Raw genomic sequence first — 19,492 nt, 5'->3', positions numbered from 1 at the left:
TTTTTATCAAAGTACAATATATAAGTAAATACCATGTCACGAAGGATCGTTTGGATGCAATTGAGTGTGTTGTGAAAGAACTTCGGTATTTGTGGCATGATTTAGTGGTTAAGGAAAAGAAATGAAACACAATATGATAATCCAAACTACAACATAAACTTTGTGTTCAAGTTTGGTGGCGGGATGATATTTGTGGTTTGAAACGAAAGAGAGTTTGTATTTATAACAGAAACTAATTAATACCCATATATATCAAAACAAATACAATAACCTGGATAAAATCAAATTGGTGTTTGTTCTTGTTAATTTTCAAATGGAGAGACAGAGAGAGGATAAACATCGCTTAAGAACTTAAAGAGAAATATATATAGTACCTTAGAGATGGAACTCTCGAAGAAGGAGAAGAATACTGGTGATGGTCGTCTTCCCCCAAAAAAATAAAAGCCTGTTTACATCCTCATTAGTGACGATGATGATCAATGATTACATGCAGCTGATCTTATAAATATATATGGTTACGATGACATCATATGCATGTGTCTATATAATATATGTGAGCGCTTAATTTATATCTCTGGACGAATGAATATGAATAGGTTTCGTATATATAAATTATATAAGCTCAATGGTACGTGAGATGTCTTGTAAGGGTTAAAAACTTGGAGATACCGGAAGAGAAATATAGTTTAAGAATTAAAACCACAAGAAAATATGAAGAAGAAAAAAAGTATGTATATGTAAGTCATGTAGACGTCTATTTCATGAATGGAGTACGAATGAAACAATAGTTTAATACAGACAAAATCAGGTGTACCCTTTTTGTATGCAAAACCGAAAGGATAATGACATGTTTTATAAATTATCCAAATTAGAAAAATTAGATTAGATGACGGGTCATATTCCAAGAGGAAGAGTATTTTTCTGTATACCTCTCAGTTGAAGTAAACATTTCCAACGTTATTAATTTATGCCAATATCAAATGATTTAGTATATATATGCTTATTTTATATAATTTACCAATGCTTAGTTATATCTTTTTTTTTTTATAGTTGAACGAATATAAATGTCGATCCATTGTTAGTAATTAAGTCAACGGAGGAAATTGAACTTTACATGTGTACTTAGGCAAGCCATCATACAAGATTTTTATCTACGAAGAAAATTCGTAATTACGGTACTAATGAAATTATGTAATTAATAAAGTCCGTGTAAAAACTGATTTTGGTGTGATTTGAAGAAAAAAAAACTCTATTTTCTATTTTGTTCTCGTAAGTTTGTTGCCATTTAAACAAAATTCGTTTTGGATATTGAGTAATGGGCCTAAAGAAGAGGGTATGACGGGTTCAGTGGACATAACTTGACCCGACCGAGCCGACCCGGGTGAGAGGTTAGCCCACCACGCAACGTCCGTCGGGGAAGATACCACGCGACGGAAACGACGAACACTAAACGCGGAAAACGTCAATCAAATCCCTCAGATCGGTTTCGGAACTACATATAACAATGTCGGCGGTGCTCACAGCCGGCGGAGGCTTAACAGCCGGAGATCGCAGCATTATTACGGCGATTAACACCGGCGCTTCCAGTCTCTCGTTCGTCGGCTCAGCCTTCGTCGTTCTCTGCTATTGTCTCTTCAAAGAACTTCGAAAGTTCTCTTTCAAGCTCGTCTTCTACCTTGCTCTCTCTGTAAGTTTCTTCGTTCTTGTCTTTTGATGTAGTAGTACCTGAAGCTGATTTAGTTCAAGTTCCAGCAAAATTAGATCATGCTAGATCTAGGATTATGTACTGTTTTGCTTCTTTCTTCTACGATTCTTCGTATTATGACTTGTTGCATAGCTAACTAAGGTCCATGTGAGGATTTTAAGCTCTATTGCTGATTACTAGCAATGTTTTTGATTGTTGCAGGATATGCTCTGCAGTTTCTTCCTAATCGTTGGGTATGTTTATCTACCTTTAGTTGTGGTGACTCTCTCTTCTTGAGTTTTTTTTTTCATAAGATGATTGTTACCTCTTTGATCATGTAGGGATCCCTCAAAGGGGTTCATTTGTTATGCACAAGGCTACACCACTCATTTCTTCTGTGTAGCATCGTTCTTGTGGACAACCACAATTGCTTTCACTCTTCATCGGACTGTGGTCAAGCATAAAACTGATGTGGAGGATTTGGAAGCTATGTTTCATTTGTATGTTTGGGGTATGCAAAATATAATGCTCTATTATATATCAATGATTCGGGAAATCTCTTCGTGTTTCTGTTCTCATTTGTTTGAACATCCATTCTTGGGTTTAAGGTTTGGATGTGTATCTCTGCATTGCTATTTAGTAACGTAAATCTTTGATTTGATCTACTTTTTTTAGGAACTTCCTTGGTAGTGACTGTCATACGTTCTTTTGGTAATAACCATTCCCATTTGGGGCCGTGGTGCTGGACACAAACTGGACTTAAAGGAAAGGTATGACAGAATGCTAGTTTGAGCACAAAGATTTCAATTCCCGAGTTCTATGCTATCATGTGATTGGTTACTTGTTTCTGACAAAGGCATTAGAACATTTTTTGTGCAACTAGTTCTTATCGCTTCTTCATACTGGAACTCATCTCATTTTTCGACTTGCAGGCTGTTCATTTCTTAACATTTTACGCTCCTCTTTGGGGAGCCATTCTCTACAATGGGTTTACATACTTCCAAGTGATACGGATGCTCAGAAATGCTAGACGTGTATGTTATCCTCTTTCAACATTCTCTTTCTGAAAGTAGTCATATAACATTGTTGATACACTTTGCTGAGTACTTATATGCTGATATTAATTTCAGATGGCAGTCGGAATGTCAGACCGAGTCGATCAATTTGATAATAGAGCAGAGTTAAAGGTCTGTCTTTCTTATACTGCCAATGCTAGTTTGGTATCATGTGAGTCGATTTGTGTCATCGTTTGTACCTCACTGCTTGTTTCCTGAAACCACAGGTGTTGAACCGATGGGGATACTATCCACTCATTTTAATAGGATCATGGGCATTCGGCACCATTAACCGTATTCATGATTTTATCGAGCCAGGCCATAAGATCTTCTGGCTTTCAGTTCTTGACGTTGGGACAGCTGCACTAATGGTAGCAAAACCCTCAAACAAAGCAATCATAAAATTCTTTATTGATCATCTTTTGCTCATCCCAAGTCGCTGTTCTGAATACTGTATTTTCAGGGCTTGTTCAATTCAATAGCCTATGGTTTCAACAGCTCAGTGCGTCGAGCAATCCATGAAAGACTAGAACTGTAAGTCATCACCATTCTCTTTCGTTTGCTATATTCCCAAGAATCATTGAAGCTTGATTTTCCTTACACATTTGGTCTGCTAGATTTTTGCCGGAGCGGCTATATCGATGGCTTCCTAGCAATTTAAGACCTAAAAACCATCTGATTTTACATCAGCAACAACAACAGCGAAGTGAAATGGTCTCTCTCAAGACCGAGGACCAGCAATGACACTAACATTTCAACAATGTATTTCATGGACCAATAACCAGAAGGGGGCGGATGATAGTAGCATTTGGATGAAGATTGGTAAGTTTCATTGGTTGTTTGTTTTGTATTTCATTTTCTTTTTCACTTCAATGAGTGTACCAATATGGTCATTTTGGTTTCTCTCTTAGATATGGTGAAGGAGGATGCACAACAGGTCGTCAATGTATATGAATCATTCTTTGGGAACACGAACTTGACAATCTTTTATTTTTTTGTATGAAAAAAAAATCATTGTGAGGTCTTTTGATCTTGATTTGAAGTTACCGTACTTCCATGAAAATGTTGGAGAGTTAAGTTACAAAGATCTTATCTTGTCAGATTTAGAATTTCAACATCCACAACAAGCAGTCTAAATTCCCAGCAAGACCCAAAAAGGAGTTTTACATTTTACACCTGAGAAGACTATGACTCAAGACATGTACACGTTATGCATCATCTCCACAGCTAATGCATACTTACAACCAGGTGTTTTCCCAATCCAGAAAAGTTCAAATAATGTACCTCAGAAAGTCTAACGGTGTCGTTTATCCACTAGACAACTTGTGACCTTACCCGCCATAAAATTCAAAACCTCGGCTTCCCGAACATCTATGTGTTACTATTCTTGACATGACCCTGTTAACGACGAGTACGAAGTACTCTACTCAGTTGGGATGATACCTTTGTGAACTCTAAGATCGGATATCCGTTCATTATCAGAACATTGGGTCTTTGACCACAAACCTCCAGGCTGGAGGTTTGTGGGAAAAGGTGGCTCTGCCTCGAGTGGACTTTTGTCCTCACCTTCCTTTTAGACGAGGACTGTCTATTAATGGGGTTAAATATTTAGCTGGATGTTTTAGTTTGATGTTTATCGATCAGAGTGATAGCGTCATGTTCTTGAAGACTTGAATTGATCCTTTATATCTCCAATGCATGCTTTTTGTTCTTGTGTGTTTAGGTTTAAGAACACAACTGAAATTAATCATTTATACACTTAATAATGGTTCAAGATTCCTAATAAGAAAGTTAGGTACATAAGAGTTTTTGCAAAAGCAGCCACAAATGCAACGGAGAAGAAGAAAACAAAGTCTGTCACGTTCACATCGGTGTTGATCTCAAAGGTTTTTGAGCCTTGCATATGAGCAAACATGAATTTTTTTACAAGCATCCGTTAACAATGAATCTACGCAAACCAAACTTGTATAACAAAAGTGGCAAAGCAATCACACATCTTTTGGGCCTAATGTCTAAACCAGGAGATGAGAGGAAACAGAGGTGTTCATGCCATGTTTCTTTGATACGAAGGTTCATCATCTTGATGAATTCATGAGTTGATTATGTCACCACCGTTACTAAAGAACCACCATCTGATTCTGCACCAGCAACAACAAGCAGGAGCTCTCAAGTCTTAACTAGTTGAGGCAGCCAAATGGAGAAGTACAATACTCAAAAATTTGACACTATATATTAAAAGTACACTACCGCTTACACACAGATTGAGATAAAGCAATGTCAAACAAAGTACAAAATACATTCATGCACTTTGGTACGAACACAAGAGGACAGAGACACCAAACTTTTCTAGTACTATTATGCTAAATTCGAGAAACGTGTAAAATCTGATGCCTGGAAACATTACATCATTTACACAAACAATTATAGTTGTTATCTCGGATCACTTTTCTTGAGTTAAAGATTCTAAAAGTGTTATTGCGTCTGGAAAATTACAATTTACAAAGAAATAAAAACAACTGCAAGTATCTAGTTATTCATAACACAAAGAAGTCACCCTAATTGACTAATGGGCCGATATATGGATACTGTCGACCCAATTACCGACAAAATTTGCATTGCAACAAAACTACAACAAGGCTCGTCGTAACGTAAGCATGAGTGACGCATGGTATTGATGTAATGTAATCTTTCATGTGAGAATCCAGGTGTAATCTTTCATGTTTTCAAGTTTTGATAATGATTTATGACTTTGTACATATCTACGACCGGGAAGTGGGAACAAAACTTAACCCAAAATGCAGTGTTCAAGAAAGCGTTTGGCGGTATCTGGACGGTGACCCAACGCCTAGCGCCTAGCCGGAATCTAAACGATTTTTAAGCGGTTTAGGCGTTTACAACATAAAATATTATATATATATATATAATTATATCAAAATATATATTATAAAAATAAAAAAATTATAAATTATAAACAAAAGTAAGAAAATACATTTATTTAATTTATATTAACAACTTATAAATGTTTATAACTACATATGTAATTTTAAACGGTTTAGACGGTTATTTAGGCATCTGCTGAACGCCTAGCGGCTGTCTAGACCGCTTTCTTGAACAATACTAAAATGTTATGCGAGTTTTTTTTTTAAAAAAAAAATGTCATGCGTGTTATCCGAACGAAATGAATTTAACTCACCTCGTCATAATTACACTAATATTTAGATTTATTGATTTTAAATAACTTTTAAATTGTTTCTAGAAATTGTTATGGAAATATAGTAAAAAAAAAAAAAAATCAATGCAAAGAATAATAAATTGAGAAGAAGGGCGATGAAGGAGGAAACAAAGGGATAGAGTTGCGTGTTACTCTCTCCAAATCCAGCCGCCACTTTTTCTCTCTTCTTCTCCTCAATCTCACTCTTTGTATATATATAAATATAACGCTCTTATAAACATAACCATAGACCCATATAGCTTAGTCGTCTCCTTTGATCCATCTATTTGATTTAGATTCTCTGTTTGTATAATATCCGGAATCTGAATTTGATGGTGACAACGGGAATGCGTGTCGGTAAATACGAGCTAGGGAGGACACTCGGAGAGGGCAACTCTGCAAAAGTCAAGTACGCAACGGATACTGTTTCTGGCCAATCATTTGCCGTCAAGATCATCGACAAGTCTCGTATCACTCGTCTTAACGTCTCCTTTCAGGTTTCTTCTATCACCTCATCTATCTCGATTTCTCAATTTGATTAGTGGTGGATTCGTGTAACTCAATCCATTCTTGATTGAAATTTTACAGATCAAGAGAGAGATTCGAACACTCAAAGTTTTAAAGCATCCAAACATTGTGAGGTTACATGAGGTAATTTAAGTAAATTGTTGCATAATTTACTACTTAATTAAGGAAAATACAAATTCTATCCAAAGATTCTTTTTTTTATTTAATATTGTCTTAAGTTGAGTATCAGATTTGGGGTTATCATTTGACTACACAATTAGAATATTTTTGATGACGACTAAACATTAAACTTCTCAAACTTTTTTGTTTAGATTGCGTAGAAGTATATTAAAAAGTTAACCGTCAATTTTTGTTAATTAATATTTTGATATTTGTTTCTGTTTTCTTTTGTGTGTGTGTGTGTGTGTGTGACTAGTCTTTAATTCGTGACCACGCAAATTAAATTTGCCTTTTCACGTTGCTTATTAGCCCTACTTAACGTATATAACTAAATTAATTTCTTCTAGTGTAATTTTTCTTCATGACGTCCATTAATTGGTGGACAAAAGTTTTAAAGACCATGACCAAATCAATTATGAGATAGGTCCCAAAAAATTGACCATTTGGGGGTAATGACGATGCCAATGCAATCATCATCACAAATCACAATTGCCTCATCTTAGTATTAAATTCCAATCGAGTTTTGACTATTAATTATATATAGTAAAAACTCGTTTTATACATTTCAATTACGTGAACCCACTAAAATATTCATCAATTCTTCCTTCAATGGGTATTTTACAAATTACTTCTCTCGCAAGCAACCGATAAGGTTTTGGATGTTGTTGATTCAACGGCGACTTGGTCCACGTTCTTTCTTGACGTGGAAGTTTTCCTCATAACGTAGCTCACTTTTTTGTTCTTCCTAATTCAAGGGTTTCATAATCCTTCAACAGATTTTAGTTTCCTTGATACGCAAATTCTTTATGGTATACTTTTGCAGGTCTTGGCAAGCAAAACCAAGATTTACATGGTCCTAGAATTAGTCACCGGAGGAGACTTATTTGATAGAATTGTAAGAATCCTATTTCTTTTAGTTAGCAAAATGTTGGTTTCTACATACCAAAATTTCTAGTCTTAAATATATGCTCTGATGTCTTAGGTCTCTAAAGGAAAGCTTCCAGAAATAGAAGGAAGAAAAATGTTTCAGCAGTTGATTGATGGAATCAGCTATTGTCATAACAAGGGCGTTTACCACAGGGATCTCAAGGTCTATGTTTACAACTTTTATTGACTAATGAAAGCTTCAAATTAACTTTGTCTGTAGTATTGACTATATTGACCACATGTTCTAATATCAAGTTTCCCGTTTTGCAGCTAGAGAATGTTCTTCTTGATGCAAAGGGGCACATTAAAATAACTGATTTTGGCCTTAGTTCTCTGCCTCAACATTTTAGGGTATTTACCAAATATCCTAAACCTATATACACAGCAGCAAAACATGTTCGAACTTTTTTTTGGTTTTGACATGTTAGGAAGATGGATTGCTACATACTACTTGTGGTAGTCCTAATTACGTCGCGCCTGAGGTTCTAGATAACGAAGGGTATGATGGTGCAGCATCAGATATATGGTCGTGTGGAGTAATCTTGTATGTTATTCTTACCGGATCTCTCCCTTTTGATGATACAAACCTCGCAGCTCTTTGCCGGAAGGTACTGTTTTTTTCTTTATTTGCTTCTTTTAGTATTTGTAGTTTATGTTTTGATCAAACACACTCGACGCTCTAATCTTTTTTCAGATTTTCAAAGGAGATCCCCCAATACCTAGATGGATAACACCGGGTGCCAAAATCATGATCAAGAGAATGCTTGATCCAAATCCAGTCACGAGGATGACAATTGCAAATATTAAGGCCAATGATTGGTTCAGGCATGAATACACTCCTTCAACCTACGATGAGGATGACGATGCATACTCAATCCAAGAAGATGTAAGAATCTGTTTCATCTCATCATGTTTGGTTCCTATGAATTTGGATCAAGTGCAATGGCCTCACTCAAAGTCTTGTCTTTTTTTTTATATATATATATGATGAAGGTATCTGAAGAAGAGAAGATCCCTGATTCTCCAACCGTTATCAACGCGTTTCAGTTAATTGGAATGTCTTCGTTTCTCGACCTCTCAGGTTTCTTTGAGAAAGAGGTAACCATACATTTTAACATTCATGTCCTCGTTCACTCTGTTCCAAGATTGTCCTAAGCTTTGAATAAACGTTTGCTAATGATCAGAAAGCATCAGAGAGGCAGACACGATTCACGTCAAATAGCTTAGCCATAAATTTGTTGGAGAAAATTGAAACGATCTTTAGGGAGATGGGTTTTTCTTTACAGAAGAAACACGCAAGGGTGAGATTCTAATTTTAACTCTTTTGCTTTACTTGAGGAGTTGTAAGTAAATTATAGTGGTTGGGGGAACTGATGTTGCTTCAGATAAAAGCAATCAAAGAAGAAAGCACTCGAAAAGGGCAATGCGGTTTATCAGTAACTGCTGAGGTTTTTGAGATCAGCCCGTCCCTGAATGTGGTTGAACTAAGAAAATCACATGGTGATTCGTCTCTTTATAAACAGGTAACGTACTCTTCTTGTAACGTTAGTTAATCTTTGTGTTTATCTTTATTCAATCTTGACGCAAAAAATAACTTGTGGCATTATGCAGTTGTACGAGAGATTATTGAAAGAAGTGGGCTCATCATCACAAGTACAGGAGCTTTTAACGTAGCTAATAGCAGAAAAAATGTCAGCCTATTCAAATTTATGTTCAGGATCACTGGATTTATATGTAAATATCAACTAGATTTTTGTGTATGTAGCCAAAATCTCAAAAGACTCGTATATATACATTCTTGAAAATGTTTTTTTTTTGGAAACTCAAACTCGATAATTTAGGACCATTGTTTTTCGGTCCAAAAATATGTTGGATGATTTGATAATTCAATATATATATATATATATATATATATATATTACATGAAAAATAAAGTTTGCCAAAAAAGTATAACTACAATAAAACATTACCAGTTCTGACTAAGTTTCTGACTTGTCGGTTTATATAACGACCATATTCCAACCGTTAGAATAAAAAATGGTTAGTAATTAGTTGGAAATTAGCGACACATTCATATTGTTGAAAATCGGTCGGAAATTACCGACGAATATATTGGTTGGTAAAGGTCGACTGTTTTGCAACCAATTTCCGACGGATTTTAAACTCGGTCAATAAACAGTCTGTTTTAAGTAACCATTTTAAGATTCCTTCTATAATATATGTTTGATTCACATCATGTTTTTCTCTTGTTATTTACTTCATGTGTTTTTTCTTTTTCGTTCAACAAGAGTTTAACTGGGATCCCAACATAACAAAAACAGTTGAGAGGGGGTTTGAGACACAAGCTGCCTATTCTTTCTCCAAGAACTTAGCTGAGTGGAAAGACATGGAAATGCAATTAAGAGAAACATGTACATATGTCAGGTGATTTATGGAAAAAGTATATTCATCTCTGGCGTGATGAGAAAGTTGCAGGACTGGCAGCAACTAACTCACAAAACAGAAGAAGCAACCCAGATGGTGAAGGAATTGCAGTCAAGCCCGACCCACAGGAGAAACCACTGAAGCCAACGATTCCGGTCTCTAATTTTGAAAGTTTTTTTACATAGAAATTTCTTAAACAATATATATGGAAAAGGCCTTTTTTTTTTGTAGTGCACTACAATGGAGCTAAATAATTCTGTAGGCGTAAATATGAAATGGTAAATTTGAATTTATTTATATTTATTAAGAATTATCATTTCAATGGATATTAATTATGTTCTTTTTCCATGTATATAAGACTATTGAAAATGGTGGAGTGGAGCCTTATATCCTGGCTTTCATTGAGGATGTTTATAAAAGTAAAAAAACTGGCAAGATTGTCTACAAGAACGCTAAGCGGATTGTGAAGACTTTAAAAGAACAGGTGAATGACCTCCAATCTAAAGAGCCACTTGCAGATGGATCAGTTCAGGCTACCATGCTCTCTTGTTCTGAGATCAACGATATGGTTCGTAAGGTGCAGGGATTTCATTTTCATTCTTGACATGCTTTCTACTAACTTAGATCAACACTTTTATCCTTGACACTTCTTAACTCTTTGATTTTAAACATGATGTTTCCATATTTTTTACATTATGCATAGTTGATTCTCAGGCAATACCCAAAAAGAAAGGACACCGATTTGGATTTGGATCTCTTCCGGACCATGACGAGTGAAATGCTCCCTTCCTACTCAGCTTGGATAATTACAAGAAGTTAGAAGAAACATACAACCAGATTTATGAGTTAGTTAAAGAGAAAGAGAAAAATACCAAGATAATCCAATACTTGAAGGATGTTACTTAGAAGCTTCACAACAAGTTTCCGGAATGTCGTCCACCTGAAGATGAAGATGATGATGAAACTCAAAATTAGAGTTTGAGTGTTTTAACTTAGCTAGTGTTTTTGTTGTAAGATTTCCAAAAAGAGAGACTAACAGTTAATATAAGAATCTATCAATGTGATTTTATTGACAATAACTTATATATATATATATATATATTTAGTATCTTCTGATTTTCAATTAATGAACATCATTGATGGACGTTGCACATGACACGATCAATTCGACTCAGGGTCCGCTTTCAACAACGTCAACAACACCACGAAAAAAATAAACAATTAATTTAGCATTTTTTGATTTCCTATTAATTTTCATTTTCTGTATTTTAAATTAATTTGACAATATCCAGAATATTTTCATTAATCGGTTGGAAACGTAAACAGTTGTATAACCGTCGGTAATATAGTCTTGACCGATTTATGCCGTTGGAAATTAGTCGGTATTTTCCAAACCGAAATCTGACCGATTTTACCAATGAAATTCCAACCAACGTTTTGGTCGGAAATATTCGACTGATTTCTAACCAAACAAATTCCAGACCAATTGTTTAGAACCCCCTAGTGTTACCTCTCATCCATCTATCTCATAAGAGAATCAAAGTAGCTTGAACCACTCCGGGGAAACATTTGGGACGGAGTGGAAGAAGGGAGGAGATTCACGAACGAGGAAAGGGACCCAATGACTTCGAATAATTGAACGAGGAGCCGTGTGGCTGTGAAGAGAGTGATGGTTGATCCTGACTCCACAGTCAATCTCATACCTATCAGAATCAAGGTCAAGCCAAATCCTCACATATAACAGAGTTTCTGTTATTCATATTAACAGCTACTCTAGGAGGAATGTTTTTCGAATTACGGAGACCTACACATATTAGTACAGTATACCAGGGTGTCCCCGGCCAGAACCAATTCACAATTGATGTGGAGAGCTTGTTCAAAGAACTCAGAATTTACAGTCCGTCCCCATTAACTGCTCGGGCATCAACCCAATTTCATCCGACATGCGTATTTTTGATTTTCCAATGGATTTCCATGTGTGAATTGAACGGGTTTCCCTATGGATTGTGTGACTTTCAAATCTAATTGAATATTTTGTAACAAACCATCTCGATTACTTTGGTTTTCAAGACCGACTCTTTCAACCGCTCAGACATCCATCCCTCGCTTTTGTTCAGGGGCGGACTGCTCTACATTTTACTTTGCTTTGAAAGAATAAATTCCCTTGATATAAAAAATATGATGAAAGCCCCGTTCATGAGCTGGTAAAGTCGAGATCAATCTAGCTTCTCGTGTATCACCCTTTTTTCTTCCTTTCTTAACTAAACTTTTTGTACGCCGTATGCCTACTTTTTTTGAAACATTTCCGGTTGTTTTAGATTTATTATCGTCAGTTAATGGTTGAAAATGCTTATTTCCGACCGTTATCCGACTGATTTGGCCGTCAGAAACAGCTATGTTTTCTTGTAGTGTGTATATATATATATATATATATTCTTAATTTTTATTTCTTTAACAGAGAAGAATAATCATCCAAAATTATCATACAAATATATTTTTGGTAAACCCAAAAAAAAAAAAAAGTGTTTGTGATCATATTCAATTTTATAAAAACATATTAGGAATATTAATTGATCTCTAAATAAAACATGTAATAAATCCATGTGACATTGTAAATTGATCTCCGTTTATGTTTGTTCAATCTTGACCCAACATAGCTTACTGTTTTCACTGGGTTGGTGCAGTTGTAGGAAAGATTATTGAATCATTAATGAATTGGGCACATCATCGCTAATACAATAGTCGTAAGACTCGTAACGTATCCAGTAATAGATAACATACTTAGACCATCTTGGTGATTTAAACAATAAATGAGAGTGTGATTAGAATTGCTACTACTACAGTATGGATTGTTTCATATGATTTGTAAAATGATTCCATGATATGCAACACAAGACAACCTTATATGTTCATAAAAGAAAAAATTTAAACGTCTCCGAGTTAACCGTAAAACTTTTGAATAATTCGATATAATACTTGTCAGTGAACATTTTATCGTAACGATGATTACCTTCTTAATTGGTTAGGAGATTATGTATGTCCTCACCTCAGGGCCGGGGACAGAGTGTAGTAGCACAATGTCAATGTGGACGGCATTTTCATTTTTTTTTTTTTCTTCTTTTTCTCCCATCAAACGGCTCTATATATCTAAAAGACAGACATGGTGGAGCTTCGCTGTCAAATCCTATTTTTTTTTTTTTTTTTTAATTATTATCGCAAAAAAAAAAAAAAACAATAATAATACTTTTTGTTTTCAAATAAGCAAAAAAAAGAAAGATTATACACTGACTCAGCAATTCTCTCTTTCTTTTTTTTTTTTTTTTTTTTTTTTTTTTTTTTTTTTTTTGCCGTTCGGCGAGAGCTCTGCCGCGTAATCGTTCTCCGATCTTTTCCCTTGGATTTTGTTTTGGAGCGCGGTAAATCTTTGAATTTTTACGGGAAGGGTTTCTGGGTTTTGCTCTCTTAGGGCTCGTCGAGTTGAGAAGGAGGAGAAAAAGTTCTGTTTTTTTGATTAAAAAAATAGCCGGAATCTGAAATTCTCCGGCAGGTATGGCGTCTGACCTTCCGATGAGCCCTCATTTGGAGCAGATTCACGGAGAAATCCGTGACCATTTCCGAGCACTCGCGTATGCCTTCTTCTCCCTTACTATTTTCTCTTCAATTTCTATATATATATATATATTTCTAACAGTAGAGAATTTACAATCTTTGAGATTTTTCTCTAAACGAGAGATTCAACATCTATATTTGCAGGAATGGGTTTCAAAGGTTGGATAAGATTAAGGATTCTACTAGACAAAGCAAGCAACTTGAAGAACTTGCTGACAAGATGAGAGAGTGTAAAAGGCAAGTCTTGGAAGTTTATATATGTTTCTCCTAGTGGGATATTTGAGATTGATGAGATGCGTAATCATGAGTAGAATAGAGTTTTCAATTCTTTTTTTTTGTGATCAAGCCATCAAGGACTTTTTTGAAATCTCTGTGTTTTTAAGAATCTATAGTTATCTAATGATGGTGGAATGTGCTTGACGTTTAGGTTGGTTAAGGAGTTTGATCGTGAACTCAAAGATGGTGAAGCTCGAAACTCTCCTGAAGTAAATAAGCAATTGAATGATGAGAAACAATCTATGGTGCGTTTTACTTCTTATTACTTGTAATAAGTGATATGTGTACTTACAAAAACTGCTTGTTGATATTTCCTTTGATCTATGTGACAGATTAAGGAACTTAACTCTTATGTTGCACTAAGAAAAACGTAAGTACGTCCACTTTCAAGGAGCTGCATTGTTATTTGATGTTCTCATATACCAATCAGTATGTGTTTAATATACTTGTCATTTGTTGTGTTGCTTCAGGTACTTGAATACACTCGGCAACAAGAAAATTGAACTTTTTGATACGGGAGCTGGAGTCAGCAGTGAACCCACAGCTGAAGAAAATGTCCAAATGGCTTCATGTGAGTCCGTCTAAATAGTTCATCTATTCTGTTGATTTTCTTCTGCAACCAGAAAAAATTCCAAAAATTGACATATTCGAAGCTTAAACTGCTTATATTAGAGTATAGAAGAAGATCGTTAATCGTGTACTATGGGCTAATGCTCTGGCATCATTTGATGTTTTTCAGTAGTGGAGGGTAATACATGACTATAACTGTTACCTTTTTCACCTTTTAATGGTTTTACCTTGGTAGTTTGATGTGTCAATAAGTTTCTAGTAGATGGTAATAAGGGACTGGATTCCTGTTATCTTTTGGCTTACATGATATCTAGATTGAAGTGTGTTCCAAGAATAATTGTCCTTGAAGAACCATCCTGTGGAAAAATGTGGACCATTATGTTATGATTCTAATTTTATCATTTATATAGCAATGTCAAACCAAGAGCTTGTCGATGCTGGAATGAAAAGGATGGACGAGACCGACCAGGCTATTGAACGCTCTAAACAGGTTAGTTTGAGTAAGACGTGTATACTACTCGGTCTATAATGCTATATCTCTAGTAACATCCGGTGTTTCTTTCCAGGTTGTGCATCAGACAATCGAAGTTGGCACTCAAACTGTATCCACTTTAAAGGGACAGGTAACAACAAAGCATTCACCACCTCTCTTCCTGATATTCTTATGTGGCGCCGTACTGTCCCAAATACGCTGACCTATAAAATTTCAGACGGATCAAATGGGCCGCGTTGTGAACGACCTAGACACAATTCAGTTCTCTATCAAGAAAGCTTCGCAGCTAGTGAAAGAGATAGGAAGACAGGTTTGTATAAACTCTCATAGGACTTTCATATTCTCATACACCTCAAAGATAAATTGGTGTCTAATTTACAGTTCCCTTTTAACCCCAATTATGTCCTGTCTCACTTAGGTAGCCACCGATAAATGCATAATGGCGTTCCTGTTTCTGATTGTCTGTGGTGTTATAGCCGTAATCGTTGTGAAGGTAATCACCATTGGACTCTACCATTTTTGTCATAATGGCCCAAATAAAGTTATGTTATTATTATAGCCGTAATCGTTCCAAGTTTTAACTCTGCTTAAATAAAAAAAACAGATCGTGAACCCAAACAACAAAGACATCAGAGACATCCCTGGACTAGCTCCCCCAGCGCAATCAAGAAAGCTCTTAGACTTCAGAGAATAGCTGTTTAGCAGGGCCGAGAGGGAAGGGTTTCGTGCATGCGTTTGTGAATCTGAGCTTTGATTAGAGTTTTGTAGAATATATATGATCATTCTTTTATTATTTATGACCATGTTGTATAATATATAGCAAGTTCAATATATTTTTATAAGATCCATAATGTCTTGTTCTCCATCTTTTTTTCTCATTTTTTCTCAACATTTTCATGAGCCACCAATTTTGTATACTTTTATGAAAAAATTTATATAAAAAGGAATGAGATCAGATCCAGGGCCACAAACACTCAGAACTGTTTGGATCATAATGGATGGTCTCTGGAGCTAATGCACCTGGTGAACACATTTATAACATTGAGAGACCCTACAAATAATTCTGCCATTCGCGTTTCCTTTTTAAGACTAACATTGTTAAGTAATCCGAGGTAAATTCTATTTGTAAAATGTTTGGGTTCCAAAGGAGATAATGTCTTTCACCTGCTAAGTGAAACAATATAAGGGGTCATTCTTAGACGGCAGTGTGGGTTCCAAGCTGTGTCCGCCCGATATGTGACAATCGCGACGTTATCAGAGGGGCTTCTTCATCGTTAAGCTCCAATCCTCTGGGGCTCCCCCCATCTGACGAATTCTTCTCCTTCCAGTCCTGCACAATTATTTGGACCAAATCCATATGAATGCATACATATAGGTGATGCTCTCGCTATCTCTTAGTTCTACTGGTTGGTTTTTACTTCCTTAAAATCGAATGTTTGAGTCTGAATCCAAAACAAAAATCATTGATCCAAAAGACAACCAAATCCTAATATGGTCAAAATAAGCACATCTAAAATTTAATTTTCTCTCAAAATGATGAATAAAATTTTATTGAAAACCTAACTCTGTCTGAAACTGTTCAAACCGAACCACAGAGGATTAGGGTTTACTTTGGTGACTATAGTTTGTAAACCGACAAACCGAACGGGACCTGGATTGAACATCCCTTCTTACTTTTCTTAGCTAGTGAATGAATATGTAAAATTCAATTTACAATGTAATGTACCTTCGTGATTCGATCAGGGAGGCTGTCCGTGCTTGGTGGAATTGCTTTTACATCCTTGATTTTTATGTAATTGTACATTACAACACCACAGAGCGCTGTGCCAAACACATGATAAGAAGAATATAGTTTAACCAATGCACAACATTTAGAGCTTTATCCAATTAGATATTGGGATGGAAAGAAACAAACCTATAGCATATCCAGTAATGTTCAGCCCAGTGATTGTAGATTCAGGAAATATGACAGTGGAGAGGGCTATGAGAATCCAGTCTTTCAGAACCCCAGCAACCCGGATGGTTACAGCGCCTGTTCTTCCGATTACTAAGAATATGGAGAAGTTTAAGGCAAGTGCGCAGAGAGCGTTTGAGAAAAAGATCCAGAAGTTGAATTGGATCTGCGTGACATCTATATTTGGTTTCTCCAGTACATACCAAGGCAATGACAGGAAAACAAAGCTGCACAAAAGAAGGAAAAATTTGCAAGTTTAATGCGCAGTAGAATAGATTCTTGCATTTACCAAGAAATAATACATGATGTTGACAAACATGAAACTCTGTACAACATAAGACAAACAAGAACAAGAGGTCACATCAAGTTAACAAAGTTTTCATCTCAAGCCAATTTTCAAATAAGAAAGCTTTGACATATGCTAGGTTTCTACTGCGTACCTGCATGGAGCTATATAGTATAAGCTGGTGACTGGATTTAATGTCAAGCCCTTCTTTTGAAGAAGAACTTGAGTTAGCACCAGTCTAAGTGCTTCAGCAAAGATTCCCATGACCTGGTAGACTGTGCCGATTACATTGAAATTAATTTCGCCATAGGATGATACTACAACTCCAACACTGACTAGCACCATGTTCATGAACACGTCACACCTTGCTTTGTCCGTGCCACAGACAACGGCCATGAGAAATGTTGCTACCGGCACTGTCATTCCATATTGGCGTGTTAAAAAGCTTCACAACATAATCAACGATTCATATACTAATATAGGGTTTGAGCCAAAAAAGAAGTTGTGTATTGACATACTTAGTGCTTTGAGCATCTGTATGAAGGCAACTGAAATGTGCAAATATGCAGTATTTCCGAACCTGTAAAAAGGGTAAACAGAATACTCAAGAGACAATTTAGACATCAGGTATGACAAGCAACGGAAAATTCAGAATTTGAAATAGACAATGTTACTAGGACAGAGAGCATCTATAAACCTAATATGTTCCACTGTACAAGGAACAAAGGCTTACCAGAGGCTGGATGCAAAGAATGCGCTTATAGGTACCACACAGGTCACATATCTGGAGTTGAAGAAAATATGTTAAAAAGGAGAAAGATGATAGACACAACGTACATATATGCCAAAAAACGTGATAAGCTGGCTTACATTTCGAAAGTCATTTTAACAGGAGAGACAACCTACATCAAAAAAAAAGAGAAGAAACTCACTACTTAACTATTTATAAGGATTCGAAGAGTCATAAAGAAGGTAAAAAAAATGCCAAATGAGAACTCCTCATAAGATGAACACGAAGCATATTAATTTCGCCAATGGAAGTGTAACTGTAAACGCTAAGAGTTTAGTATGTACCTTGAAAACCCGAATAAGAAGGAAGGCCACAAATCCAGAGAATCCCATATGGATCATAGTCAATGTTATAGGAAGTGGAAAATTGAAGTATTTTGGAGATAGAACCCACTGCATAAGAAATCCAAAAACAATAAAATAGAAAGCAAAGTCAGGATACTAAAGACTATGAATGAGTACAAGCCAGACACAAAGGTCTCCGGTTTCATTTCATATACACACAACATTAGATTCAAACCTCAATTCTACATTCTACTTTCAGAGTTACAACCTGTAGCATGCAAAAACAAAATCCAACAGCTACACATCCTATATGAAGATCTGCATAAACACTATGTTAAAGAGAGTAAAGTAGGCTCAGCAAGAATCACCTTGTTGTAGAGTATAACTCCAGAAGAGAGTATAATGTAGATCAGTAAGTAGATATAGGTAAGTACAAGCGACTTGTTTATCATCTTAGCCATCTTCTTCTTCCTCTCTCCACTTATCAAAGCAAAAAGCCTAAGAAAAATCACCGCCAGATGCAAGTATCCTTCGATAGTCACAACGATATGGGGAAGTATCCCACGACACGCAACAGAAGATTCTGAGATTCCATAGACGAAATCTGAAACTTCCCAAAAAAAACAAATCAAACTCGAGATTTCTCAACTAAGAACACCAAATCGGGGATTTGAAGCTACTCAGACGCAAAAAAAATCCTAAATCAGTAAGGAGAAATCTGAGAGATCGTAATCAGATCCGGAGAAACAATACCTCGAAATGAGAAGCCGAAATGCGAATCTCGGCCTTGGAGATGAAAAAAACGTGTGAATCTATCTTAGTTTAAGAGGGGATCAAGATACGAAGAAAACTTTTTTTTCCGATAACTCCAACCCCAAGAATGTTTCCGATAAGAGTAAGAGTGAAGAAGTAGAAGAAGATAATAAAATGCGTCAGAGCCTTCGATGGCGAATCAATGATGAAGCAGGTGAAGATTTAGGCAGGGAGAGAGAGACGTAGAAGTTTGAGTCAGAGCTTTTTGCTGCTACTGTGTGTTTGTGTATACTGTATAATGCTCTCTCTCTCTTTGCAAGAAAAAAATTGAAAGTAATGGAGAAATTAAACGACGGTGGAGATGAAGGTTGAAACACGTAAATCTTATATCTAACGGCTATGGTTTTATGTCCTTGACGGGTGACTTACTTCAAGCTTTTTTTTTTTTTTCAATTTAGTTATGATATATTTAGATTTAATGATGGGCCC

At 35.9% G+C, this 19,492-nt stretch overlaps 4 protein-coding genes across 6 annotated transcripts; 3 read left to right on the top strand and 1 right to left on the bottom strand.

The window, feature by feature from the left end:
- The first annotated feature begins 1,222 nt into the window (after positions 1-1,222).
- On the top strand, positions 1,223-3,824 carry LOC104777741 (G protein-coupled receptor 1). Its single transcript, XM_010502047.3, has 10 exons — positions 1,223-1,687; positions 1,907-1,938; positions 2,026-2,195; positions 2,360-2,454; positions 2,617-2,718; positions 2,815-2,871; positions 2,967-3,110; positions 3,203-3,273; positions 3,357-3,561; positions 3,651-3,824. The coding sequence occupies exons 1-9, from the start codon at positions 1,505-1,507 to the stop codon at positions 3,481-3,483; spliced, it is 981 nt and encodes a 326-aa protein (XP_010500349.2). The 5' UTR covers positions 1,223-1,504; the 3' UTR covers positions 3,484-3,561; positions 3,651-3,824.
- Positions 3,825-6,000: 2,176 nt separating this feature from the next.
- LOC104777740 (CBL-interacting serine/threonine-protein kinase 17) lies at positions 6,001-9,386 on the top strand. The gene is made up of 11 exons (XM_010502046.3): positions 6,001-6,447; positions 6,539-6,601; positions 7,461-7,532; positions 7,620-7,727; positions 7,835-7,915; positions 7,993-8,172; positions 8,259-8,450; positions 8,558-8,662; positions 8,749-8,865; positions 8,950-9,087; positions 9,176-9,386. The coding sequence occupies exons 1-11, from the start codon at positions 6,283-6,285 to the stop codon at positions 9,236-9,238; spliced, it is 1,284 nt and encodes a 427-aa protein (XP_010500348.2). The 5' UTR covers positions 6,001-6,282; the 3' UTR covers positions 9,239-9,386.
- Positions 9,387-13,163: 3,777 nt separating this feature from the next.
- On the top strand, positions 13,164-15,784 carry LOC104779211 (putative plant SNARE 12). Of its 2 annotated transcripts, none has more exons than XR_015594435.1 (10): positions 13,164-13,614; positions 13,742-13,834; positions 14,025-14,118; positions 14,206-14,243; positions 14,344-14,444; positions 14,854-14,933; positions 15,010-15,066; positions 15,154-15,246; positions 15,359-15,429; positions 15,541-15,784. XR_015594435.1 is itself a non-coding variant. In XM_087506799.1 (10 exons), exons 1-10 carry the CDS (start codon positions 13,538-13,540, stop codon positions 15,628-15,630), a joined length of 798 nt encoding a protein of 265 aa, XP_087362925.1. In that variant the 5' UTR covers positions 13,164-13,537; the 3' UTR covers positions 15,631-15,784. The 2 variants fall into 2 exon arrangements, 1 of the variants encoding a protein (XP_087362925.1); XM_087506799.1 differs by having other exon boundaries at positions 15,355-15,429.
- A 60-nt stretch (positions 15,785-15,844) lies between these two features.
- On the bottom strand, positions 15,845-19,492 carry LOC109132287 (putative sugar phosphate/phosphate translocator At1g48230). Of its 2 annotated transcripts, none has more exons than XM_087506797.1 (10): positions 19,004-19,492; positions 18,619-18,854; positions 18,251-18,358; positions 18,047-18,078; positions 17,910-17,960; positions 17,695-17,756; positions 17,331-17,592; positions 16,852-17,117; positions 16,663-16,757; positions 15,845-16,266 (listed from the first exon to the last, which is right to left on the bottom strand). In XM_087506797.1, exons 2-10 carry the CDS (start codon positions 18,709-18,711, stop codon positions 16,132-16,134), a joined length of 1,104 nt encoding a protein of 367 aa, XP_087362923.1. In that variant the 5' UTR covers positions 18,712-18,854; positions 19,004-19,492; the 3' UTR covers positions 15,845-16,131. The 2 variants fall into 2 exon arrangements, with proteins under 2 accessions (XP_087362923.1, XP_087362924.1); XM_087506798.1 differs by having other exon boundaries at positions 18,619-18,860; positions 19,004-19,313.

This window comes from Camelina sativa, chromosome 3 (assembly GCF_030686135.1).
Source record: "Camelina sativa cultivar CO46 ecotype springtype chromosome 3, ASM3068613v1".
NCBI classification, from domain to species: domain Eukaryota; kingdom Viridiplantae; phylum Streptophyta; class Magnoliopsida; order Brassicales; family Brassicaceae; genus Camelina; species Camelina sativa.
This window is presented reverse-complemented; position numbering and strand designations above follow the sequence as displayed.

Bases quoted from the DNA above. Each gene is read 5' to 3' on its own strand.
- LOC104777740 (XM_010502046.3), top strand. From the start codon at position 6,283: ATGGTGACAACGGGAATGCGTGTCGGTAAATACGAGCTAGGGAGGACA. The intron at 8,173-8,258 runs GTACTGTTTTTT...ATCTTTTTTCAG, and splicing joins TCGCAGCTCTTTGCCGGAAG to ATTTTCAAAGGAGATCCCCC. The intron at 8,663-8,748 runs GTAACCATACAT...GCTAATGATCAG, and splicing joins CAGGTTTCTTTGAGAAAGAG to AAAGCATCAGAGAGGCAGAC.
- LOC104777741 (XM_010502047.3), top strand. From the start codon at position 1,505: ATGTCGGCGGTGCTCACAGCCGGCGGAGGCTTAACAGCCGGAGATCGC. The intron at 1,688-1,906 runs GTAAGTTTCTTC...TGATTGTTGCAG, and splicing joins TCTTCTACCTTGCTCTCTCT to GATATGCTCTGCAGTTTCTT. The intron at 3,111-3,202 runs GTAGCAAAACCC...CTGTATTTTCAG, and splicing joins TTGGGACAGCTGCACTAATG to GGCTTGTTCAATTCAATAGC.
- LOC104779211 (XM_087506799.1), top strand. From the start codon at position 13,538: ATGGCGTCTGACCTTCCGATGAGCCCTCATTTGGAGCAGATTCACGGA. The intron at 14,445-14,853 runs GTGAGTCCGTCT...TCATTTATATAG, and splicing joins AAATGTCCAAATGGCTTCAT to CAATGTCAAACCAAGAGCTT. The intron at 14,934-15,009 runs GTTAGTTTGAGT...GTTTCTTTCCAG, and splicing joins CTATTGAACGCTCTAAACAG to GTTGTGCATCAGACAATCGA.
- LOC109132287 (XM_087506797.1), bottom strand. From the start codon at position 18,711: ATGGCTAAGATGATAAACAAGTCGCTTGTACTTACCTATATCTACTTA. The intron at 18,359-18,618 runs GTGATTCTTGCT...TTTCTTATGCAG, and splicing joins GAGTTATACTCTACAACAAG to TGGGTTCTATCTCCAAAATA. The intron at 17,961-18,046 runs GTAAGCCAGCTT...CTTCAACTCCAG, and splicing joins GTTAAAATGACTTTCGAAAT to ATATGTGACCTGTGTGGTAC.